This window comes from Hyperoodon ampullatus (assembly GCF_949752795.1).
Source record: "Hyperoodon ampullatus genome assembly, chromosome: 3".
Lineage (NCBI taxonomy): Eukaryota > Metazoa > Chordata > Mammalia > Artiodactyla > Ziphiidae > Hyperoodon > Hyperoodon ampullatus.
Window position 1 is genome coordinate 46,402,794 of NC_136916.1, and position 27,692 is coordinate 46,430,485.

General features: G+C 37.1%; 1 protein-coding gene across 5 annotated transcripts in view; it reads right to left on the reverse strand.

Annotated features, from left to right (window-relative positions):
- The window catches only part of NEDD4 (NEDD4 E3 ubiquitin protein ligase), a gene marked incomplete at both ends in the record, with an annotated part of 154,125 nt that overhangs the window by 37,058 nt on the left and 89,375 nt on the right, over positions 1 to 27,692 (reverse strand). For 2 of the 5 annotated variants that reach the window (XM_079699296.1, XM_079699292.1), the window contains 5 exons: positions 8 to 125; positions 2,021 to 2,187; positions 7,133 to 7,235; positions 9,980 to 10,041; positions 11,494 to 11,544. In XM_079699296.1, the coding sequence (XP_079555422.1) occupies positions 8 to 125; positions 2,021 to 2,187; positions 7,133 to 7,235; positions 9,980 to 10,041; positions 11,494 to 11,544 (501 nt within the window). The remainder of the gene's footprint in view (positions 1 to 7; positions 126 to 2,020; positions 2,188 to 7,132; positions 7,236 to 9,979; positions 10,042 to 11,493; positions 11,545 to 27,692) is intronic. The other 3 variants (XM_079699293.1, XM_079699294.1, XM_079699295.1) reach the window with 3 other exon arrangements.

The following is a 27,692-nucleotide window of genomic DNA, read 5'->3' on the forward strand; positions in this document are numbered from 1 at the left end:
TTTCTACCTCGGAAGACTCTCGGCTGTCAACACTTTCTGTTTCCTCAGATATCTGCCGCCTGGTGGTGAATGCACGCTGGGCTTGCAGTTGAATATTACCATTCTCAGCATCTGTTAGGTTGTCCCTGTATTAGAAATGTAAAAGCCATCACCCACGTCTGAAGAGAGTTAAAGTGACAGTCAAAAATTCTGTTTTCATTAAAAAAAAAAAACCTATATTAGATCAGAATTTATTGTTCTGGGCCAAAGGCTGCTTCAAAATGCATAGATTAAGTCCTAGGCACAACGGTACCTGCAAGAGTACCTTATGGAGTTAAAGTTTTTGTGAAAATGTGTAATGTGCCTAATATTTTCATTCATCACTGTGCCTAGGATAATGTCTCCCATGTATGGGCACTCAAAAAGTATTTGTTGAATGAATGAATACCTGAGAGTTTCATAAATAATTTCATTATATTATTATTTCACCATGTTCTTACAAGAGTAAAATCTAAAGTAGCTCCAGAAAGTTCATAAAACAGAAGCTTTAAGAGTTACACATACATCTTCATGAATCAGACAGTAACATTTTCCAGAACTGATCTTTAGCCAAGAGTAGATTTCCCATGTAGGAACGCAGAGGGCAGAAGGAAAGACAGTGTAAGGACACTATAATTAAAAACTTGATAGAGTACAGATTAAATGGTATCTATCTGCTTTTGATCATATACAGTAATGGACCGCTTCTGAAAAAGGACAGTAGTAAAGGCATGTCTGAATCAAGGAAAGGTATGGTTAATGAGACTGAACACCCACTCCCCAGTCATTTCTTAGTTATACTGTTCTAGCTAGTTGTGTTTACTATAGCCAGACCATAAGATCTAGAATTTTGTATAGATACTTAATAACAAAATTATTGTTCATTTATTTAATGCCAGATAAGCCCACGATAGTCAGAAGACCAGTTCTTACTGCACTGTTGCTGGAGAAAACAAAGTGGTCCTAAGGGAATGCCTCACACTTTTTTCCTCCTAAATAGTTGATTTTTGCTGGCTGAAAACAACATCAACCACAGTGAAAAAAATGTGATTCTGCTCAAGTCAGGCTTGCCATAATACTGAGGTATACAACAGGAGGAGGTTGCAGAAATTTATCGTGCTTTCAGTCTTGCAATCTGTACGCCATTCTACAGAGATCAATGCCTCTGTGACACGAAGAACTTGGATCATTAATTTGCTTTGGAAGGATGTGAGAAGGGAAAATATCTATGAAAGTGCTTGGACTATATCAGATACAAAATACCAAAGCCAAAAATTAGAACATTAAGGGACAAATAAGAAAAATTTTATGTCCATGTCAAAAAGTAGAAAACTAAAAAAAGACTTCATAAGGTTATAAGGAAGGATATTTGATAATAAACATGAATAATGGAAGAATTTATAAATGTTATTTACAAATGTACAGTCTGATGATAATAAAAGAAAAATGTCACTGAGGAAACATAAATCAGAATACCTCAAAGGCCATTCTGTCCTTGATTTGGGTACATTGGAAATTATGTATACATTGACCAGATTGGCAAATGGGTGTTTAACAAAAGACCTTATTATTGAGTCCTTTCAATTTTATAAATAATTTACACTTTTAAAAATACTGTACTGTAGAAATTAACATCTCATTATACTTTAGTAACAAACTACAAAAAGATCTCCAAGATTTTCTAAATTAATCTCAAGAGAAAAACGTTTCTTTTGTGGCTATAATTAAAAACAGAAATAACTGGCAATTCATTAAAATAAAGAAGCAATTAGAAGGGTGGTATTTGTGACTCAAATACTTTTTAATACTATCAAATCATTTTAAAAAAGAAGCATCCATGATAGCATTTTTAAAGCCCTGGGCCATAAAAATCCTAGCATTCTTGCAGTTTTTGGATCCCCACACTATTATGAATCCATTTGAGCCATTTGAGCCATGACTTCAAAATGAAAACTAGTGGTCCAAAAGTATTCAGATTACAAACATGAAAGTCATCACATACTGAAGGGTTGGTCTTTTCCACTGTGTTCTTCTAGATTCATGGTTTACATAGTAGGTCCTTCCAAGAATATCCTGCCTCTCTTCCCATCCTGGAGGTAGAGGGGAAGGTTCTTGTTGCTGCTGCAAATGGCAAGCAGCATCTGGTTGGTCCAAAACCACCCAGCCAGGCTGAAAAACAGAATGGTAAGAATTAAGTGTGTGCTTAATTTTTTTAACCTTATAAATTATGCTAGAGGAAGTTTTAAAAGAGATTTAGCACACCCAGTTCCAGAAACTATGCAAAGACAGAATTAGCACATTGTCAACTTTTAAGACCATAATAGGAATATCTTATGATAATGAAGATTTTTTTTTTGCAAAATGATAACATTTAAATTTTGCTTGAAAAAAATTTTTTTTGAAAAAATTTAAAACATGTCTAATAGGAGAAAATGGACACAGAAAACTTTCAAATAAACAAACAGCACTGGAAGGCACTAAGAAATTGAAAAGCATAGTTTAACCTGACTCTATTCTCTAACTTATAAGCAGGGATCATGTCTTATTGGGCATTGTCTCTCCCACAGAGAAAGCACCTTGTTTATGGTGGAAATAAACAACTCTCTGAAACCTGAAAAAAAAAAATCACTGGATGAAGGTCAAATACGTAGAGGCATGATAGAGAAGGGCAAATGATTTAGAAATAATTGAATGATGGAAAAGACATGATGATTCTCTGGTCTGACTTTTCTCTTTCTCCTCTGGACCATGGAAAGGCATTTTGGTCAGGTCATAAAACAGTCAAAGAAAGAAAGTTTTGTTTTGTTTTATTTATATGCTAGGAAGGCATTGGAATTTTCCTCTGAGACTAGCAAGGGGCAAACATACAAAAACCCTTAGCTAGAGTAGTTATAGAGTAAGGAATTATTTGAAAAGGATAGTGAGGGTTAGTGACGTGCTTTTATACAAGAAACCTCATAACAGAAAAGGCAGTCAGTAAAAGGTTCTGCTAAACATTAACATGGTTAGGAAGCATAAACACACTAGTGATGAAAACTTAAAAATTCTCCTAAAGGGACACAAAAGAAGACCTGAATGAATGAAGAGACGTGATGTGATCTTGGCTAGGAAGCTTTAATTTCAGAAAGGTGTCAATTCTCCCCAAGTTAATTTATAAAGTTGCCAGGATTCCAATAGAACTACATTATGGATTTTTTTGAAAATAACAAGACAAGGCAATTTTCAAGTTCAAATAGAAATAAAAACAAGCAAGAGTAATCAGCACAGTTCCAAAAAAGAAGAGTGAAGATTAACTTTATCAGATAAAACATACCACAAACCACATAATGAATAGAATTGGAAAACTCAGAAAGAATCAAATTTATAGGAACTTAGTATATGATAAAGACATTTCAAATTTGTGGGAAGATAGGCAAATTACTTAGAAAAAAAGAAAAAATTTTTCTGGGTTTTTACCTCATACTTTATAACCAGAATGTTACAGATTGAGCAATATTTAAAATGTTAAAAAGTAAAACCGAAATGTATTAGAGCAAGCCTGGGGATATTAAAAAAAATATTCTAAGGGTGGAGGAGCCATTAAGTATGATTTGATTACAACCTCCCAAATTTGTACATGGCAAAAACTACTAAATTGAAGTTAAAAAAAAAAAGGCAAGCTGGGGAACATATTTGGTACCATAATAATAGGTAAAAAAATCATTTCCTTAATATAGAGAGAGCCTTTTGTTCTAGACATTGGGGATCTAGCACTGCAGGACTGTTGTGTCCCAGCCAGTTGACGGCTTAGAAGATGGAAGAGAATTCTTCTATGTTGGAAGGTGGGTTCTGAAGAGGAAGGGTCAAGAAGAAGAGCTGGGAAGAATAGAAATGTTTTCTGGGAGAAAAGGATAGGGGTTTCTGCAGCAAGGTTGGTCTCTTCTGGCTAGCTCCAGTGGGAAGGTTAGAGACTGAGGCAGAAAGGAAGGTGAGGGGTAGGAAAGAGGAAGACAGACAGAATTATTCTGGGAAAAGGAATCTGGATGGGAAGTAAAACAGACTCCTTTTCTTTCTTAGCCTATTTTCTTCTTTATACCTTCTTCTATGGGAACTGATATCTCGTTAATTTCTTTTCTTTCTTTTTATTGCCCAAACTCCATTTTCTCTCCCTTCCCTCTAACCCCTTACTTTTTCTCTCCATCTATGTTTACCTTCCTTCTCTCTCTCCTTTCCTTTCCTTTAAATGATCATGATATAGGATCTATACATCTAAAAATTTGTCTTGTACATATTAAATCACATTTTACTTCTCTGGTCTCAATTTCAAAAGTGTTAGAGTTGAAATTTTATATTTCACTCTCTTGAAAAAAAAAGACTAATTAGGGCTTCCCTGGTGGCGCAGTGGTTGAGAGTTCGCCTGCCGATGCAGGGGACACGGGTTCGTGCCCCGGTCTGGGAAGATCCCATATGCCGTGGAGCGGCTAGGCCCATGAGCCATGGCCGCTGAGCCTGTGCATCCAGAGCCTGTGCTCCGCAACGGGAGAGGCCACAACAGTGAGAGGCCCGCATATCGCAAAAAAAAAAAAAAAAAAAAAAAAGACTAATTAAAAAAATATGGTCACTGATTATTTTTCTTCAGATTAATAAAATTTATTAATAAAAGGGTCCTCACTTCTGCTGTGAAGGATTATGAAAATATTCAGAGCTTGGAAAATGGTACCAAAAATATTTCTCTAAAATCTTCTTAAAGATTTCTCTCTTAAAGGTCTACATATTGAATTTACGTTACCCAAGTAAACTTGTGACGGGGAAAAAAACTAAGTAAGGGCTTATTTTTAAAAAACCTGTTTCAGTTCCAGGAGGAAGTACAGTTACATATTTGAACATTGTTTAGAAAGAATGAGTTTTCATTTTCTGTAGAGAATGCCTCCCTATTAAACATGTATCAGCTAATATTCTTCACAAAATAATTTTCTAAGTATCAATGTATATTACTTTATTACTAACCTCAAAGCTAATATGCAACTGCACACAATTTAACGGAGTCAAAGTCCAGAAAAAAAGCATTTAGAGGTACAACAAACATTATATTATATGGTAATTGTGTAAAATACATACAACTAAACCTAAAGTTACAAGGGGTGCAAAAATCAAATATTACACAATTATCTATTATAGCCACACTTTATTGTACTAGGGTATACACTGCCTAAGAGTGAGCCTCTTCTGAAAATTACAATCGTTTTCTTTAAATGGTAGGATTTTATATATTCAGTCACAAACTAAATGTCAAAGACAAGACTTCTCTGGTCATTAGCTACACAGAAGATAAATAAGCACAGATTCATGTGTTTGAATTCCTAGGGCCTTTCATAAATAAACTTCTACATGCTTACATCTACTGAAATTATAAGGTGCATTCTGAGGGAATTCAAACATTGAGACATGAGACCACAAAATGAAGTGAAGCAGCTCTACCCACAGAAACTGAACTGTGAATAAGGTACCTGTGATATGTGTGTGTGGGCAAAACTTGGAACAGGTTACCAAATAATGAAATGCTGTTAAAAATTTTTTAAGTTACTAAATAAAGAATTTTCTTTCTTTACAGCAGACATCCTTCATTTCAAACAGAATTCCATTATTCAGGTTTCCCTGTGCACCAAAATGCCAGGTACAGAAAATTCTACTCAATAAATTTCTAAATTAAAAAAAAAGACTGTTATATGACAAATCAGAGAAAAACTAAAATGAAAAACAAGGTCATCAAATAAGGGAATTAGACTTAAGAGAGGATACCAAGTTCTTTGATTGCCAGAGTAAGGGCTAACTACAGTCTATGATTTAAAGAAAAATAGTTCTTTCTTTCTGTTATTATGAATTCCCCAACAAACTAAAGTCTCATTAGTGCAAATAAAAAATTCCCAGAAAGCTTTGTTGCAAAAGCACTACTTGTTCTTGAACTTTCTTTCTCAAGACGCTTGGGTGTGTGAAGCAGAGCCCAGCACTGGGGAAGGGTCCCTCAGCCTTACAGTTCTGGAGACTTCAGCAGACCTTAATCAAAGAGGCATGACTGTTGAGGAAGCCACACAAACAAAACCCTCCAGAAAAAAAAAAAAAAAAAAAAAAAAAAAAAACCCTCCAGAGCAGACTGATGCCAGCACACTGGGTGCTTTCAGTCAATGTGGTAGAATAAGGTGCTATCTTTTGATGATAAGGTTCCTTCAGTGGGAACCCCAAGGGGCAAATGTTTTTGTTCCCTTTTCAGATCATGAATTTTTGTGCTGGAAGAAACCTCAGAGGTCATCTGGTACAACCCTGTCACTCTGTAAAGGAAGAACCTGAGGTGCAGAGAAGGTCAGAGACTCACATGGTCACTCAACTCACAAGCAGCAGAGCTTGCAACTAAGATTCCAGGCTCCAAATCCCTGTCCAACTCTATTCCAAGAATTGGAATAGAATACTCTCTGCCTCTTCTTCACGCACCCCAAAGGCAGGTGGTTCTGCCCAAATCCTTGACTGGACTTCCACTTATCCTGTCATCCGTGAAGATTGTTAAATTCTTCTGGCCCCCCATAAATGTGGCTTTTTATTAAATGACTTATATTCTCTCCTCCTCTCTCTCTCAGTCTCTCTCTCTTAGTCTCCTCCTTTTCTATGAGCCCTCCCGCCCACTCCTACCCCAAGCATGATAGGAAAAGTAACAGGAATTATATTTCATAGAAGAGTTCCTAATTAGTAGAGCCTCCTCAAATATTCCACATATTTAACTTACAAATACTAAATTGTGTTCTTACTTTAATGGAGGGGGAACATGACATCGTTTTAGAAAACTCTGAAAAACTAGAAACAGTTAATGACTTAATTACAACAAATGCTTTCATTTATAAACATTACAATCTCTATTCCCTAACCCTTAAGAATATCATCAGTAATGGCCATTCATTCTACAGAAATATCCTTAGCGGAAAGAAATGTTTAACAAATTCTTGGGTAAAATAAACAAATGTACAGGGAAGTAATTTTTATTTCATACATTAACTCCATTTGAATAGTTATTTTTTCTTTGGAGTATAGTAAAATAAGAAATTAGATATTTTCTTTTTAGTTTAACCACATATTTATAAAATCTCACCTCTAATTCCTCAGCCTGTTCTGTGTTATCTTCTTCTGAGCCACTGGTTTTAGGTAAGTAAGTCATTTTTAATCTCAGATAACCTTTAACTCTTGATTTGTGACTGTAGAAAAGAAAATAATAATTCACAAAATTTTAATACTAAGAAGAAAAGCACTCATTTAATAAGAGTTTACTGAACATCTACTAGCTACTAGAGGAGATTCAAAGACAAGTTCCAGTGCAGAAGATATTTAGGAAAAGGAATAGATGGTGGAGAAAAAGGAACATCCATAAATAAATAATTGTTATGAGATACATAAGGAACTATGGAAGTTTAAGTGAAAGATCAGAGAGAATTTGAAAGAGAAGTTGGCATTTGAGTTGGGGCTAGAAGAGTGGGGAGGATTTTGATCTGTGGCAGTGAAGGGAAAGGCATGTGAGTAGAGAAGAGAGCAAAAACAAGGAAATAGATGGGAAACCTGGGGTGCAGTTAAGGAAATGGCAGTATCTGAGATTGGCTGAATTACAGGATACATAAAGGGAGTGGAAATGGTCCAGCTGATGAGATCCATGTGAAATAAGAGAACTTTTAGATTTTATTTTGCTTAGAATTTCGGGAATAGGGAAAGTCATCCTCAGAGATGTGCTTTAGGGATAATAATCTAGTCATGTTGTATAAGATGACAGAAAAGTGGAGAGCAAGGATGGATAACTGCCTGAAACCTAGTGTCTTTGACAGCTGTTTGAATCTGTCATACGTTAATTTACCTCTTCTGTTTTCATACTGTATCTTGTATCACCTCTTTGAATAATGAGTTGTCTAAGTTAAGGGCTGCTGCCCACTGTAGTAACATTTAAGGATTTTAAAACCTGTCTTTCTTAAGCTTCTAACTGAAGACCTAACTGTCTATTGCCCCCACCAAATCTAGCATCCTGTTTACTTAAGAAATCCTTGCTTGTCCTAGCTTTCTGTATAGGTTTTGGGGGTATTTTTTTTTTATAGATTTCAGTTATGTAATATGACATAAAAGTCCTAATCTTTTATTCTGTCTTCAAGAGATACTCCCCTACCCCACCCCACCTCCAATGCCTCCCTTAAGCTTTTTTTTTTTTTTTTTTTTTTTTTTTTTTTGCGGTAGGCGGGCCTCTCACTGTTGTGGCCTCTCCCCCTGCGGAGCACAGGCTCCGGAGCACAGGCTCAGTGGCCATGGCTCACGGGCCCAGCCGCTCCGCGGCATGTGGGATCTTCCCAGACCGGGGCACGAACCCGTGTCCCCTGCATCGGCAGGCGGACTCCCAACCACTGCGCCACCAGGGAAGCCCATCCCTTAAGCTTTTTAGTTGTTCATCTCTACACAGTTCTCATGGATTTGGAAAGTGTACCTTCCCTGAGTGGTCAATAAAACCCCTGATGCTTATTTCCCAGGCCACTAACGTGACTTGTGTCTCCATAGTTAAGGGGGTGTGAACACTCTGACTTGTTATAAAAGATGGATACAGAAAACTTACTCAGATAATATTTTATAGGAGAGTTTCTCCACAATGATAGGTTTTATTATGTTTTTCCAACTAGATAATATGCCTGTGGGTTTGGGCTTAGTGATGCTCAAAAAAATCTAAGAATGTAGTTGGATAAAGCTCTTTCTGCACTTGCAGTAATACCCAGTGCAGACAGAAGATGTGTTTTGAAGATAAAGATACTGGAAAGCATTTGACAAATTGAAAAGCAGGTTACTAGAGCAACCAAATAAGAGAAGAAAGAAATATTTAGTTATTCTTGATATACAGATGTCACAGTCAGTCCAAAATTAAAGGAAGAAAAGAGACTTATATTGCAAGACTTCTAGAGAAATTAAATATGTGGTTTCTCTTATAAACGGTAAATATGAACACAGTCAGAAAGCACTGTCCCCTTTATTTTAATAATTTATATTACAATGAATGCTTAAAAATTTTGATTAAAAATATAAAATATTTTTATCAAAAATTTTATTAAGTTCCCATACTATATTTTTCAACTGCATTTTCTAGTTTTAAAAACAAAACATATAGTGTTGCTTTCACAGATTTCCTTCCTCTGCTTTACTCTGCCCTTTGTGACAGTAAAGCCACATACACATCTTCACTAGATTTTACTTGATTCTGTGGTTCAGAAGATGAAAAGGAGTTTTATTTACAGCTTAAACTTAAAAATTTTGACAAAAATAAAGTAATTCAGTTTAGGAAAATGGAATTATGAACAGGCTATTGGGTTGTAAATTATAGTTTTGCTCATGTTATTTTCTCTAAATATCTGAGTTTTCTGAAGTATCTTTTTTTAAATGAAAGTATGCTAAATGTAGTTATATATCCCTGAAAATGGTTTTGTGTGTATCAAGTTGGATTTTTTTTTTTTTTTGGCTGTGCTATACAGCTTGCAGGATCTTACTTCACGGACCAGGGACTGAACCAGGGCCATGGCAGTGAAAGTGCTGAGTCCCAACCACTGGACCACCAGGGAATTCCCTGGATGTTTTTTTTACATGAATTGATGTTTGTGATTTTTAAAAGCACAGTATGACAAAATTACATATACTGTAAGATATAAAATACATATAAACTAATGACAAATTTCATTCTCATAGTATGATAAATATAAGGGAGACAAGTCTTTCCCAAAGGGGTATGATCACTTTTCTGTATTTTCAGAATTTTTGCACTGTGCCTATACTACTTTTTAATCAGAAATAGCAATAAAGCTTTTAAAAACTAATATTTATATGTAGCTTATTTACAAAGGTTGAAACTGAATTTCCAAAGAGGCTACTGTAAGGTATAAAGAGATTAAAAAAATTTTTCATATGTTATTATTTTATATTTACTGACCTTCTTGGGTGAAGAACAAAATCCTTAAATGTATATGGTCTCTCCATTCTTGGATTTTCTGTCTAGAATAAAACAGTGGGTTTTCAAGATACATCTGTAACACCAAAAATATATACTTTTCAAGAATATTCATTAACTATGACCTAAGGCATAATTGAAGTTAGAGGTGAGAAAAAAGTAGCTTTAGCTTATTAAACGGTAACAATTGGTAATTTGACAGCACTTTCACTTTCCTGCACTGTAGGAATTGCACCTGGCATCACAACTCAGTATAAAACTAGCTGAGCAGGTGTGTCGTGAAGACAAAGGGAGGGTAAAAGTGGAAAAACAGTAGAGAATGGTTAGTATGCTTGCGCCCCAAAAGAAATATGGAATATGAACAATGTCAGCAGACTGGCATGGTTAGATCATAGAGACAGTTCTAGGAGAACAAAAAAGTAAGCAGCTTGGAAAATAAGACTGGATTAAATTCATTATCAAAAGCTTGCAATGTCTAAAGACTACAGAGAGACAATAAACATCTGAAAAGACTGATAAAGAAGTATTACTTCTCTTTCTTATCAAGTTCAGCAGCCCTTTGTTTTTATTCTCCTTTACTTCTCTGCTGCACTTTGCATTGTTAACTACCCATTCAGTCTTGAAACTCTTAAATTCTCATGACATCATTTTACTTCGTTCTTTTCCGATTTCTCCTGGTCTGTCTTCTCTTTCTCCTCTGACAGACCCACACTGATGAACGTTCAATGTTTTAGCCTTCAATGCTCTCATCCCTCTCGTTTGGACAGCCCATTCTTCTCAGAGATTCTGCGGTTACCTTACCAATGATAGCTCTCAATCCTTCCAGACCCTTTTCCTTACACAACTTATTTTTATATCTCTGTCAGCTGCCCACTTTAAGCTTTCATTTTTCTTGTTTACTACTGATATGCAATATGGCCAAAAATAAATTTATCATATCTCAAAAAAAATGGCTTTCCTCCTATGTTTTCTACTTGAGATACCACCCTTAACTTGCAAGTTCAACTTGTATTATCTTTACTTTTTGCTTAATTTTATTTTTTTCAACTGGAGCTCCATGTTAAAAACCCGATCCAGTAATGTTATGTTATGAAATGTTTCCTGCATCTGTTTTCTTCTGCTGCTATATGCTTGGTCCAGGTTCAGTTTCATGCCCATATTGTTGTAATTGATCTTAGTTTCTTTTGGTGAGACTAAGCTCTCCCCATTCTAGTTATTCAGTAGAATATTTCCAAACTGATCTTCCTCAAACAATGCTTTCATGACGTCAACCAACTTCAGTGGCTCTCTATTTCTTACTGGGGTTCATGTAAGGGAATATGGAAAATAAAATGGAAAACTGAGATGAGTTTTCAGAAAATAATATGCTCAAGAAATAATAGCAGTATACACTTTACAAATCAAATATTTACATTTACTATATTGTGTATCTGTAAGTATTTATTAAAATAAAAAGAATAAACATAAAAAGTAAAATCATGGACATCTATACTAACCGGTAATGGATAAAGAGGAACATCCACTTGACCTAGGAAATCATCTCTTGTCTACAAAAGAAAGAAGAAAAAATGACATTAGTAATATGCTTGGTCTTTTTGGAAAACTTTGATGAGCTATTGTCATCATTCACATCGAAGTTTTTTTTTGTTTGTTTAACCCTATGAAATATCAATGAAAAAATCAATGGAGGAGGAAGGCAGGAAGATGGCGGAAGAGTAAGACGCGGAGATCACCTTCCTCCCCACAGATACATCAGAAATTCATCTACACGTGGAACAACTCCTACAGAACACCTACTGAACGCTGACAGAAGACCTCAGACCCCCCAAAAGGCAAGAAACTCCTCACATACCTGGGTAGGGCAAAAGAAAAAAGAATAAACAGAGACAAAAGGATAGGGACGGGACCTGCACCAGTGGGAGGGAGCCGTGAAGAAGGAAAGGTTTCCACGCACTAGAAGCCCCTTCGCGGGCGGAGACTGCGGGTGGCGGAGGGGGAAAGCCTCGGAGTAGCGGAGGAGAGCACAGCAACAGGGGTGTGGAGGGCAAAGCGGAGAGATTCTCGCACAGAGGATCGGTGCCCTGAGGCACACATCAGCCCGAGAGGCTTGTCTGCTCGGCCGCCGGGGCGGGTGGGGCTGGGAGCTGAGGCTCGGGCTTCGGTCGGAGCACAGGGAGAGGACTGGGGTTGGCGGCGTGAACACAGCCTGAGGGGTCTAGTGCGCCACGGCTGGCCCGGAGGGAGTCCGGGGAAAAAGTCTGGAGCTGCCGAAGAGGCAAGAGACTTTTTCTTCCCTTTTGTTTCCTGGTGCGCGAGGAGAGGGCATTAAGAGAGCTGCTTAAAGGAGCTCCAGAGACGGGCGCGAGCCGCGGCTAAAAGCGCGGACCCCGGAGACGGGCATGGGACGCTGGGGCTGCTGCTGCCGGCGCCACAAGGCCTGTGTACAAGCACAGGTCACTGTCCACCCCCCTTTCCGGGGAGCCTGTGCAGCCCGCCACTGCCAGGGTCCCGGGACCCAGGGACGGCTTCCCCGGGAAAGCGCACGGAGCGCCTCGGGCTGGTGCAACGCCACGCCGGCCTCTGCAGCCGCAGGCCCGCCCTGCACTATGTGCCCCTCCCTTCCCTCGGCCTGAGTGAGCCAGAGCCCGCGGCTCCTTTAAACCCGTCCTGTCTGAGCGAAGAACGGACACCCTCTGGCGACCTACGTGCAGAGGCGGGGCCCGGTCCAAGGCTGGGACCCGGGAGCTGTGAGAGCAGAGAAGAGACAGGGAAATCTCTCTGTGCAGCCTCAGAGGCAGCGGATTAAAGCTCCACGGTCCGCTTGATGTGCCCTGCGTCTGTGGAGTGCATGAATGGACAGCGAATCATCCCAAATTGAGGAGGCAGACTTGGAGGACAAGATTTAAGATTTTTTCCCTTTTCCTCCTTTTACAACGAATTATCCCAAATTAAGAAGGTGGACTTTGAGAGCAAGATTTTCGATTTTTTCCCCCCTGTTCTCTTTTTGTGAATGTGTATGTGTATGCTTCTGTGTGAGATTTTCTCTGTATAGCTTTGCTTCCACCATAGGTCCCAGGGTTCTATCGGTCCGTTTTTTTTTTTTTTCAATAATTACTTTTTTATTTTTAATAACGCTACTATATTTTTTACTTTATCTTCTCTCTTTCTATTTTTCCTACCCTCCCTTCCTCCCTCCCTCCCTTCGCCCCTTTCCTTCTTTCCTTCCTCCCTCCCTCCCGTCTTCCTTTCACTTTCTTTTTCTTTCCTTCCTCCCTCCCTCCTTTCTTTCTTTCTTTCCGTCCTTCCTCCCTCCGTCCCTCCCTCCTGTCTGTCTTTCTTTCCTTCCGCCCTCCCTCCCTTCTTCCTTTCACTCTTTTTCTTTCGTTCCTCCCGCCCTCCCTCCTGTCTTTCATTTTTTTTCTTTCCTTCCTCCCTCCCTCCCTTCTTCCTTTCACTCTTTTTCTTTCCTTCCTCCCTCCCTCCCTCCTTTCTTTTCTTTCTTTCCATCCTTCCTCCCTCCCTCCTGTCTTTCTTTTTCTTTCCTTCCTCCCTCCCTCCCACCCTTCTTCCTTTCACTTTCTTTTTCTTTCCTTCCTCCCTCCCTCCCTCCTGTCTTTCTTTCTTTCGTTCTTTCCTTCCTCCCTCCCTCCTTTCTTTCTTTCTTTCCGTCCTTGCTCCCTCCCTCCCTCCTTCCTTCCTTTCTTTTTCTTCCTTCCTTCCTTCCTTCCTTCCTTCCTTTCCTTCTTCCTTTCTTTCTCTCTCTCTTTCTTCTACTAATTCTTTCTTTCAACTTTTTCTCCCTTTTATTCTGAGCCGGGTAGATGAAAGGCTCTTGGTGCTGCAGCCAGGAGTCAGTGCTGTGCCTCTGAAGTGGGAGAGCCAACTTCAGGACACGGGTCCACAAGAGACCTCCCAGCTCCACATAATATCAAGCGGCGAAAATCTCCCAGAGATCTCCATCTCAACACCAGCACCCAGCTTCAGTCAACAACCAGCAAGCTACAGTGCGGGTCACCCTATGCCAAGCAACTAGCAAGACAGGAACACGACCCCACCCATTAGCAGAGAGGCTGCCTAAAAACATAATAAGGCCATAGGCACCCCAAAACACACCACCAGACGTGGACCTGTCCACCAGAAAGACAAGATCGAGCCTCAACCACCAGAACACAGGCTCTAGTCCCCCCCACCAGGAAGCCTACACAACCTACTGAAACAACTTTAGCCACTGGGGACAGACACCAAAAACAATGGGAACTACGAATCTGCAGCCTGCAAAAAGGAGACCCCAAACACAGTAAGCTAAGCAAAATGAGAAGACAGAAAAACACACAGCAGGTGAAGGAGCAAGATAAAAACCTACCAGACCTAACAAATGAAGAGGTAATAGGCAGTCTACCTGAAAAAGAATGCAGAATAATGATTGTAAAGATGATCCAAGATTCTATTTCCAAGATCCAAAATCTTGGAAATAGAATAGACAAAATGCAAGAAACAGTTAACAAGGACCTAGAAGAACTAAAGATGAATCAAGCATCGATTAAAAACACAATAAATGAAATGAAAAATACTCCAGATGGGATCAATAGCAGAATAACTGAGGCAGAAGAACGGATAAGTGAGGTGGAAGAAAAAATAGTGGAAATAACTGATGCAGAGCAAAATAAAGAAAAAAGAATGAAAAGAACAGAGGACAGTCTCAGAGACCTCTGGGACAACATTAAACGCACCAACATTCGAATTATAGGGGTTCCAGAAGAAGAAGAGAAAAAGAAAGGGACTGAGAAAATATTTGAAGAGATTATAGTTGAAAACTTCCCTAATATGGGAAAGAAAATACTTAATCAAGTCCAGGAGGCACAGAGAGTCCCATACAGAATAAATCCAAGGAGAAATATGCCAAGACACATATTAATCAAACTGTCAAAAATTAAACACAAAGAAATCGTATTAAAAGCAGCAAGGGAAAAACAACAAATAACACATAAGGGAATCCCCATCAGGTTAACAGCTGATCTCTCAGCAGAAACTCTACAAGCCAGAAGGCAGTGGCACAACATAATTAAAGTGATGAAGGAGAAAAACCTGGAACCAAGATTGCTCTACCCAGCAAGGATCTCATTCAGATTTGATGGAGAAATTAAAACCTTTACAGACAAGCAAAAGCTGAGAGAGTTCAGCACCACCAAACTAGCTTTACAACAAATGCTAAAGGAACTTCTCTAGGCAAGAAGCACAACAGAAGGAAAAGACCTACAATAACGAACCCAAAACAATTAAGAAAATGGGAATAGGAACATACATATCAATAATTACCTTAAATGTAAATGGACTAAATGCTCCCACCAAAAGACACAGATTGGCTGAATGGTTACAAAAACAAGACCCATATATATGCTGTCTACAAGAGACCCACTTCAGACCTAGAGACACATACAGATTGAAAGTAAGGGGATGGAAAAAGATATTCCGTGCAAATGGAAATCAAAAGAAAGCTGGAGTAGCAATTCTTATATCAGACAAAATAGACTTTAAAATAAAGACTATTTGAAGAGACAAAGAAGGACACTACATAATGACAAAGGGATCGATCCAAGAAGATATAACAACTGTAAATATTTATGCACCCAAAGTAGGAGCACCTCAATACATAAGGCAAATACTAACAGCCATAAAAGGGGAAATCGACAGTAACACACTCATAGTAGGGGACTTTAACACCCCACTTTCACCAATGGACAGATCATCCAAAATGAAAATAAATAAGGAAACACAAGCTTTAAATGATACATTAAACAAGATGGACTTAATTGATATTTATAGGACATTCCATCCAAAAACAACAGAATACACATTTTTCTCAAGTGCTCATGGAACATTCTACAGGATAGATCATATCTTGGGTCACAAATCAAGCCTTGGTAAATTTAAGAAAATTGAAATTGTATCAAGTATCTTTTCCGACCACAATGCTATGAGACTAGACATCAATTACAGGAAAAGATCTGTAAAAAATACAAACACATGGAGGCTAAACAATACACTACTCAATAACGAAGTGATCACTGAAGAAATCAAAGAGGAAATTAAAAAATACCTAGAAACAATTGACAATGGAGACACGACGACCCAAAATGTATGGGACGCAGCAAAAGCAGTTCTAAGGGGGAAGTTTATAGCAATACAATCCCACCTTAAGAAACAGGAAACATCTCGAGTAAACAACCTGACCCTGCACCTAAAGCAATCAGAGAAAGAAGAACAAAAAAACCCCAAAGTTAGCAGAAGGAAAGAAATCATAAAGATCAGATCAGAAATAAATGAAAAAGAAATGAAGGAAATGATAGCAAAGATCAATAAAACTAAAAGCTGGTTCTTTGAGAAGATAAACAAAATTGATAAACCATTAGCCAGACTCATCAAGAAAAAAAGGGAGAAGACACAAATCAATAGAATTAGAAATGAAAAAGGAGAAGTAACAACTGACACTGCAGAAATACAAAAGATCATGAGAGATTACTACAAGCAACTCTATGCCAATAAAATGGACAACCTGGAAGAAATGGACAAATTCTTAGAAAATCACAAATTTCCGAGACTGAATCAGGAAGAAATAGAAAATATGAAGAGACCAATCACAAGCACTGAAATTGAAACTGTGATTAAAAATCTTCCATCAAACAAAAGCCCAGGACCAGATGGCTTCACAGGTGAATTCTATCAAACATTTAGAGAAGAGCTAACACCTATCCTTCTCAAACTCTTCCAAAATATAGCAGAGGGAGGAACACTCCCAAACTCATTCTATGAGGCCACCATCACCTTGATACCAAAACCAGGCAAGGATGTCACAAAGAAAGAAAACTACAGGCCAATATCACTGATGAACATAGATGCAAAAATCCTCAACAAAATACTAGCAAACAGAATCCAACAGCACATTAAAAGGATCATACACCATGATCAAGTGGGGTTTACTCCAGGAATGCAAGGATTCTTCAATATATGCAAATCAATCAATGTGATACACCATATTAACAAGTTGAAGGAGAAAAACCATATGATCATCTCAATAGATGCAGAGAAAGCTTTCGACAAAATTCAACACCCATTTATGATAAAAACCCTGCAGAAAGTAGGCATAGAGGGAACTTTCCTCAACATAATAAAGGCCATATATGACAAACCCACAGCCAACATCGTCCTCAATGGTGAAAAACTGAAACCATTTCCACTAAGATCAGGAACAAGAAAAGGCTGCCCACTCTCACCACTCTTATTCAACCTAGTTTTGGAAGTTTTAGCCACAGCAATCAGAGAAGAAAAGGAAATAAAAGGAATCCAAATTGGAAAAGAAGAAGTAAAGCTGTCACTGTTTGCAGATGACATGATACTATACATAGAGAATCCTAAAGATGCTACTGAAAAACTACTAGAGCTAATCAATGAATTTGGTAAAGTAGCAGGATACAAAATTAATGCACAGAAATCTCTGGCATTCCTGTACACTAATGATGAAAAATCTGAAAATGAAATCAAGAAAACACTCCCATTTACCACTACAACAAAAAGAATAAAATATCTAGGAATAAACCTACCTAAGGAGACAAAAGACCTGTATGCATAAAATTATAAGACACTGATGAAAGAAATTAAAGATGATACAAATAGATGGAGAGATATATCATGCTCCTGGATTGGAAGAGTCAATATTGTGAAAATGGCTCTAGTACCCAAAGCAATCTACAGATTCAATGCAATCCCTATCAAACTACCACTGGCATTTTTCACAGAACGAGAACAAAAAATTTCAAAATTTGTTTGGAAAAACAAAAGACCCTGAATAGCCAAAGCAATCTTGAGAACGAAAAAGGGAGCCGGAGGAATCAGGCTCCCTGACTTCAGACTATACTACAAAGCTACAGTAATCAAGACAGTGTGGTACTGGCACAAAAACAGAAAGGTAGATCAATGGAACAGGATAGAAAGCCCAGAGATAAACCCATGCACATATGGTCAACTTATCTTTGATAAAGGAGGCAGGAATGTACAGTGGAGAAAGGACAGCCTCTTCAATAAGTGGTGCTGGGAAAACTGGACAGGGACATGTAAAAGTATGAGATTAGATCATTCCCTGACACCATACACACAAAAAAGCTCAAAATGGATTAAAGACCTAAATGTAAGGCCAGACACTATCAAACTCTTAGAGGAAAACATAGGCAGAACACTCTATGACATAAATCACAGCAAGATCCTTTTGGACTCACCTCCTAGAGAAATGGAAATAAAAACAAAGATAAACAAATGGGACCTAATGAAAGTTCAAAGCTTTTGCACAGCAAAGGAAACCATAAACAAGACCAAAAGACAACCCTCAGAATGGGAGAAAATATTTGCAAATGAAGCAACTGACAAAGGATTCATCTCCAAAATTTATAAGCAGCTCATGCAGCTCAATAGCAAAAAAACAAACAACCCAATCCAAAAATGGGCAGAAGATTTAAATAGGCATTTCTCCAAAGAAGATATACAGACTGCCAACAAACACATGAAAGAATGCTCAACATCATTAATCATTAGAGAAATGCAAATCAAAACTACAATGAGATATCATCTCACACCAGTCAGAATGGCCATCATCAAGAAATCTAGAAACAATAAATGCTGGAGAGGGTGTGGAGAAAAGGGAACACTCTTGCACTGCTGGTGGGAAAGTGAATTGGTACAGCCACTACGGAGAACAGTATGGAGGTTCCTTAAAAAACTAAAAATAGAACTACCATATGACCCACCAATCCCACTACTAGGCATATACCCTGAGAAAACCATAATTCAAAAAGAGACATGTACCAAAATGTTCATAGCAGCTCTATTCACAATAGCCCGGAGATGGAAACAACCTAAGTGTCCATCATCGGATGAATGGATAAAGAAGATGTGGCACATATATACAATGGAATATTACTCAGCCATAAAAAGAAACGAAACTGAGCTATTTGTAACGAGGTGGATAGACCAAGAGTCTGTCATACAGAGTGAAGTAAGTCAGAAAGAGAAAGACAAATACCGTATGCTAACACATATATATATGGAATTTAAGAAAAAAAATGTCATGAAGAACCTAGGGGTAAAACGGGAATAAAGACACAGACCTACTTGAGAATGGACTTGAGGATATGGGGAGGGGGAAGGGTAAGCTGTGACAAAGCGAAAGAGAGGCATGGACATATATACACTACCAAACGTAAGGTAGATAGATAGTGGGAAGCAGCCGCAGAGCACAAGGAGATCAGCTCGGTGCTTTGTGACCACCTGGAGGGGTGGGATGGGGAGGGTGGGAGGGAGGGAGACGCAGGTGGGAAGGGATGTGGGAACAGATGTATATGTATGACTGATTCACTTTGTTATAAAGCAGAAACTAATAAAAAAAATCAATGGAAAATAAAAGGTAATATGCTACAACTTCTGGTAATGGCAGAATAGAGTATATTAGATTGATCCTTCTGAAGATAATAACTATATACTTTGAAAATATATCAAAACAACTATTTGAAAGCACCACAGAGTGACCAAAAGCAAGCAGAAATTGGAAGGGAGTCAATCCTTGAAAGAATGAACTGTACTAGGTAGGATTCCTGTTCATATGGCTTTTCACCTGGTAGTACTCCACAGTTCATAGCGTGGAATGATTGGAACTCAAAGAGAAATCTGAAATCTTACTCATTTGAGGAGTCCAAAGACTTACTTTGAAGTCAACAGTCTAACTGGAAAGTGAGGGAGACAACCCCTGAAAGGAAAAAGCCACAAGAGTCCCTTCAAATCTACGTATAAACTCTATCCAAATTCCTAGCTGATCCCTGAACTGCATATGTGAAAGGCAACTGCTGGAAGGCTGAAAGGACTCAGCATAGATTTCACAGTTGATGTTCACCTAAGGGGAGCTAGCATTTAGAGTTCAGCTAAGTTAATAACCTGCTAGAACAAAAATCAACACTCTTTAGGGAAAGATAACAAAACTCATTGTATCCATCATGTGCCACACACACTGTCCAATATACATTAAAAATGACTAAACGTGTAAAGAAGTAGAAAAATGTGACCCAGTAGCAAGAGAGAAGGTAATTAATAGAAACTAACCACAAGATAAGCCAGATCTTGGAATTAGCAGACAGGAAAATGAAAGTAGCTATTATAAAGATGTTCAAGGACATAAAATGGAAAATAAGGTCATAATAAATGAATGGATGGGGAATCTCAGCAGTGAAATGGAAACTATAAAAGGGAATTAAATGTATATTTTGAAATATATATAGAACTGAAAAATAGAATATCTGAATTAAAGATCAGTGGATCTGCTGAACATATGATTGAAAATAACTAGAGAAAAGTTCTGTGAACCTGAAGATATAGCAAAAGAATTTGTATAATATGAAAAATAAAGAGGACTTGTGGGAAAATATCAAGCAGTATAATATATGTGTAAGTAAAGTTCCAGAAAGATAGGAGGGGAAGGAAGAGAAAAGAGAAAGAGAGAGAGAGAGAGAGAAGAGAGAAAAATATTTAAAGAATAAAATCACCAGCTTCCCCAAATGTTAACATCTTACATAACCATAGCACAATAATCAAAACTAGGTGAAATATTTTTAGAGGAAATATTAACACTTTTATTTATTCATTCTTTTATTCTTAAGCTTTTTTAATTGTTAAAAAAAACCTATACACGTAACAGACAGTAAATATCTGTCACCCATAATCTTAATCAATTTTAAGTAAGCTTATGAAAACCTTGACCCTGCAATCACAGTTCCTGAAGGGCACTAGAGTTAACTGTTAAGTAACTTCTGAGATTTTTTTCCTGCATGCATCCACCCACATACTTAAATTTTTTTTAATTGAGGTATAATTGACATACAACATTATATTAGTTTCAGATGTACAACATAATGATTCAATATTTGGATATATTGCAAAATAATCACCATAATAAAACTAGTTAACATTGGGTACCTTACATGGTTACAGAATTTTTGTTTCCTGTGATGAGAACTTTTAAGATTTACTCTCTCAGCAACTTTCAAGTATGTTATACAGTATTATTAGCTGTAGTCACCAGGCTGTAATTATGTCCTCATGACTTATTTATTTTAAAGCTGTAAGTTTGTATCTTTTGACCCCCTTCACTCATTTACCCCACTCCTCATCCCCTGCCTCTCTGACAACCACCAATCTGTTCTGTATGAGCTTGGTTTTTGTTTGTTTTGTTTTTAGATTCCGCATATAAGTGACAGCATACATTATTTGTCTTTCTTTGATTTATTTCACTTAGCATAATGCCCTCAAGGTCCATCCATGTTGTTGCAAATGGCAAGACTTCATTCTTGTTTTTATGGTTAATATTCCATTGTATGTGTGTGTATATATACATATACATCTATTGATGGACACGTAGGTTGTTTCCATAGCTTGGCTATTGTAAATAATGCTGCAATGAACATGAGAGTGCATGTACCTTTTCAAGTTAGTGTTTTTGTTTTCTTTTGATAAATACCCCAAAGTGGAATTGCTGGATCATATGGTAGTTCTATTTTTAATTTTTTGAGGAACCTCCACACTGTTTTCCATAGTGGCTGCACCAACTTGGATTCCTACCAATAGTGCATAAGGGTTCCTTTTCTCTACATCCTTGCCAGCACTTGTTATTGTCTTTTTGAAAATAGCCATTCTGACAGGTGTGAGATGATAGTTCATTGTGCTTTTGATTTGCATTTTCCTTATTAGTCATAATGAACATCACTTCATGTGTCTGTTGGCCATCTGTATGTCTTCTTTGGAAAAATGTCTATTTATATCCTCTGCCATTTTTTAACTGGATTGTTTGAGTTTTTTTGCTATTGAGTTGTATAAAAAAACAGGAATAACATTAACTCATCTACGGACCTTACTCAAATTTCACCAACTGTCCTACTAATTTTGGTCCAGGGTTCATTTTAGGATCATACACTGCGTTTAATTGTCATGTCTCCTTAGTTTCTTTGAATCTGGAAAGTACCTCAGTCTCTTTGTCTTTCATAATATTGACATTTTAAAAGCATACTGGCTAGTTATAGAATATCCCTCAGTTTGGGTTTGTGTATTATTGCTTCATGGCTGAATTTAGGTTATGCATTTTTTTGCAAGAATACTATAAAAGTGATGTTGGTGCGCTTCTCAATGCATCATATCGGCAGGCCATAAACCCTGAATCTTATACATTATGGACAGTTAAGGACCATTAAATATTTGAGTAAAGTCTTTAACATGAGAAACAGAGACCTAATCCAAAAAAACATACAGCAAGAAGGGAGTCAGATGAATAAGAATCAAGTCAGACTGCAGGAGAAATACTTGAGAAAAACTGTAATTAATATTCTCAGAGATAAGAGATAAACATCTATCAAACAGAATAGGAGGGTATAAAAAAAGCAATTAAAGAACAAGAAAGAACTCTTGGAAATTAAAAATATAACAAATAAAAAGTTTAAGATAGAATTAGAAAATAGAGTTAAAGAAATTTCTCAAAGTAGAACTAAAAGACAAAAGAAAAGACTGTAGGATTCCCAAAATAAAGAAATTACAGGATAAATTTTAAAAGTCAACATTTAAGCAGTAGGCATTCCAGAAAGAAAAACAAAAAGGGAAGGAATTATCAAAGAAGCATTTTAAGTAACTTTCCCTAGACTCAAGAAAATGAATTTTGAGAGTGGAAGGCCTCACTGAGTTTTAGGTAAAATACATGAAGAAAAGACTCACAGAAAGGCACAATTACTGTGACATCTCGAAGCACCAGAGATAAAGAAATTCTAAGAGCTCTGAGAGATACAAAACAGATCATAACCCAAACTGAAAGACAAGAGAATAATGCTTTCAAAATTGTGAGAGAAAAATATATCCTACATAGAATTCTAGACCCAGCCAAAATATCTTTTTCAATAATGAAGGCAGAATAAAGACACTGGTGTTCTTCTAAGGTAATGGAAGATATATTTCACCAAAATGAGGGAGGACAACATGGTAAGGGAAGATGCAGGGAAGTCAAGACAGGAGAGAAGAAAAGAGGATTCCCTAGAATTATAGGGAAGGGAACTGTCAGAATGACAGTAGTGGAAGACCTACAAAACAACCAGTGCGTACTGGAGCAGGAGGATGGAGAGTTATAAGAGGGATGCTTCCACAGGAATAGGAATAATCATAGCCAGCTAACAGAGTTTTGTGAGAATTAAATGAGATAATATACATAAAGTACATTGCATAATACCTAGCAAGCAATAAGTTTTCAATAAATGTTAGCTGTTATATTTGAAATGCTAGATTTTATAATGAAACCCCTGCTCCCTTTTCCCATGGACCAGTCTTTGGACAGGTCAAACAGGTACATACAATAAAAGGAGCATGGCTGGAGACTGAAGCCTAGCAAATTAGCTTAGTTTAGGGCCATATTCCTATTCCAGAACATGAGTTGATAATTTTTTTGAAATGGACAAGTTAGCTTTAATTATATCCTCAAGGCTATGCTGTGGCATGTTTATTTCTGTTTTTATGGCAAGCAGATGTTATACTCCATAAATTTGATCTTTAAGAAGATAAATAACAAAGTAAAATACAACAAAATACAGATAAATCTCAATCAAGATGACAGAGGGATAAAATATTTTGATTAACTGAATTATCTAATTAACTTAGGTTTAGACTTAACCAGTTAAAGAAATAAAACACTTTTGAGGGGTTTAGTCTTCCTGAATAGCCTTGCCCTCAGTAAATGGAATTCAGTGAACATCTATCTGTTTGATGATTCATGATTTATCAGTGCTTCAAAAACATGGCTGTGGTCCATTATCACTAGAGGAACACAAGTAGAGAACAGGGTTTCTTAACTTGGGCATTATTGACAATATAAGCCAGGTAATTTTTTTGCTGTGGGGCTGCCCATGCACTGAAGGATGTTTAGCAGCATCCTGGGCCTCTACCCATTAGATGCCAGCAGTACTCCTCCACCAGTTGTAACAACGAAAAATATCTCCTGGCATTGCCAAATTTCCCCTGGGTGGCAAAATTGTCCCTGGTTGAGAACACTGCTAAAGAATGTAGAAAACAGAATGTGTCAACCAATGAGTAAAAGACACCCCACTTTGAAAATAACAGCTTTACTCAGATATAATTCACATACTACACAATTCACCCACTTAAAGTGTACAATCAATTTTGGAACACCCCCAAAAGGAAATCCATATCTATCAGCAGTCACTCCTCATTTCCCCCCTCTTTCCTTAGCCCTAGGCAACCACCAATCTACTTTATATCTCTATTGCTTTACTTATTCTGGACATTTCACATAAATGAAGTCATATAATATGTGGTCTTTTATGACCAGCTTCTTTCACTTATAAGAAACGTTTTCAAGGTTCATTCATGTTGTAGCAAGTATCAGTACTTTATTCCTTGTTTTTACTGCTGAATATTATGTTATATAGATATACCATATTATTTATCCATTTATCTGTTGATTGACATTTGGGTTGTTCCCATTTTTTTGGCAATTATAAATAAGGCTGCTATAAACATTCGAGTACAAGTTTTTGTACTGACACATGTTCTCATCTCTCTTGGGTATATACTTAGGAGTGGAATTTCTGGGTAATATGGTAACTCTGTTTAATCTTTAGAGGGACTGGAGACTTTCCAAAGCGGCTGCACCATTTTATATTCCCACCAACACTGTAAGAGGGTTTTAGTTTCTCTATATCCTTGCCAACACTTATTATTACCTATCTTTTTTATATAGCCCTCCTAGTGGGTGTGAAGTGATATCTCATTACGCTTTTGTTTGCCTTTCCCTGGGGCAATGATACTGAGCATCTTTTCATGTGTTTATTGTGCTTCTTATTTCTTAAAACCTTTTAACTTACAAATCTTTCCTAGAGATTCAGCCTCTATTGCAGAGGCAGTGCCTGGTCACTGTGGGGCAGAAAGAAAACATCTTATCCCATTTTCCTTCTTCATTGATTGCACTGTGTGAACAAGAGCCTAGAGCAAAAATTCCACATACTGAAACTTCCCTTGTCTCAAGTAATTCTGGTATATAAAAATGTATTTTAGAAAGTTCTTGCTACACATCTTCCTTCTTTAAAAGAAGTGATCTAAAATGAGCTTCTTAACGTCTACTTTAAATTAAACGATCCCAAAGAACTATATTTCTCATATTAGAAGAATAAACAAATTTTCCAACCTAAAAATCTATATGCATGGTCTGAGGTGATGGAGAATACAAAACTGGGAACTATCCTGGAAAGTCTGGGACATATGGTTACTATAAATAGAGGACAATTAGAGGTTCTTTTTTCCATTTACAAAGAAAAAGTAACAGTTTAAATTCATCCCTATGAAGGCAAGTCAGTCTGTGAAGTTCAATAATGTTTCCCTAGCCAACCAATTATTCCAAACTCAACATCAAGCATTTCCTTGTAAGAATTAATTTCCTATATTTGAACTGCATACAGCTTCATAAAGCAAATTTGCATTTGGTAAAATATAAGTAATTGAAGAATGCCTGAAAATCTGAGAAAGAATTTAGAACAGAAGGTGATTTTAAACACAACCGTTTAGGGCACAGTTTAGTCATTATATAGTACTCTTTCCAATATTCTAAAGATATGAATTTCTGTTTCTTAAACCAATTTTTAGAATATTAAAAGAGAAAAATCCAAATTGCTGTTTTTGCAAGACTTCAATTAGAACTATACATGGCTCTAAGTTTAGCAGGACAAGCTGTTATTAACTTTGATAAGGCTGCATAGTGATTGAATGTTCCGCTTCAAAAGAACCCAATGTTGGACTTCCCTGGTGGCTCAGTGGTTAAGAATCTGCCTGCCAATGCAGGGGCACGGGTTCGAGCCCTGGTTCGGGAAGATCCCACATGCTGCGGAGCAACTAAGCCCGTGCACCACAACTACTGAGCCTGCTCTCTAGAGCCCATGAGACACAACTCCTGAGCCCGTGCGGCACAACTACTGAAGCCCGGGAGTCTACAGCCCGTGCTCCTCAACAAGAGAAGCCACCGCAATGAGAAGCCTGCGCACCGCAAGAAAGAGTAGCCCCCACTCGTGGCAAGTAAAGAAAGCCCACGTGCAGCAACGAAGACCCAATGCAGCCAAAAATAAATAAATAAATAAATTTATAAAAAATAAATAAAATAAAAGAACCCAATGTTACAGAAAAATCAGAATTTTAAAAACAGGTATGTTAAAGTGTCATAGCTTTGAAGAATACTTGGCTTTAAAAAAAGTTTCTACTAAATCTGAGTTACAGGTAATTTCCCAGGGTAAATCTACTGTATAGAGCAAAACATTAAAGGAAGAATCACTTCCTCATAACCAGAGCCAAACAACAGAGCCAAAGTTTTCTGCTGTAATATCCAACTTTTCATTTCAATCACACATTCTAATCAGTAAAAATGAACTTTATACCTGGACATTAAATATAACATAGTTTCAGTTTTCAGACTTAGCTATCAGCACTTTTCTAATCAAGATGATTTTTCAAGGTAATTTTAAAACAATAGTAACACATATACAGGATACAAAATTAAAAGAAAAAAGATTCCTAGGCTCCATCTATCTAACTCTATACTCTGTCCTCCCAAGAGACAATAGCTGTTATTTTTTTGTGTTTGGTGTGTCTGAAACCATTCAGAGTTTTCTTTGATACACTCTTATGCATCTTGCTTTTTTTCTTGTCAATATCTCTAGGACCTTGCCCAATATCGGTCCACAAAGAGATGCTTTACCTATTTGATGGGGATATAGTATAAGCCATTGTATGGAATGCTGAAATTTAATAAGCTCATATATTTAGGTTGTTTCTAATCTTTTGCCCATTACAAGCAATGCCTCAATGAATAAAGTTGTATTTATCATTTTGCGTATATACCCGATAATTTTTATTTTGTATAATAATAAATACTACACTAAACTAATCTGAAATGGAAGCAGATCTCAACGACTGACTGTATGTTACAGAAGGAAATACTGTCCTGAGTAAGCTGAAAACCATATGTAAGTTTTCAAAGATAAGATCAAGATAAAAGATTCAAGATCAAGAAGTTTGCATTTAAATGAATATCTTGCTCAATAACTACTGTCTTCACACAGCTGCTTTCAAATTTTCTATGTGCAAATGTCATGATTCTTCTGTAGAGATCACTAGTAGTCTAAAAAAAATTAACTGGGGCAGGCAGTTAAAAAGAAACAATAAATTCAAAGCTATAAAATGCTCAAGCCATGATTGATTATATTATTTAAATTAAGTCAACAGCGCAAGAGATATTTCAGAGATCATAAAAGATAAGAGTTAAAATCTCTGAAGCTGAGACACTAAAAGTGAAATTATCTAAAAACCTCTTTGTATAAATAGGTAGAATTTAAACTCTCATTCTACTATTTATGTTAAGAGGATAAATGTTTTCTTGATTTAAACACATGAAAAGTAAATATTTTGACATAGAGGATATTAACACGTGAATCTCTGAGAAAAATAAGCAGAACTTTTATGAATGGGCCCATTTATAGTATTTTTTTAAAAAACAAGAAACCATATATTTCCTGCTTTCAAAATTTTATAAAAACTATTATTTTTAATGAACATCTTTCCTCTCAAAATC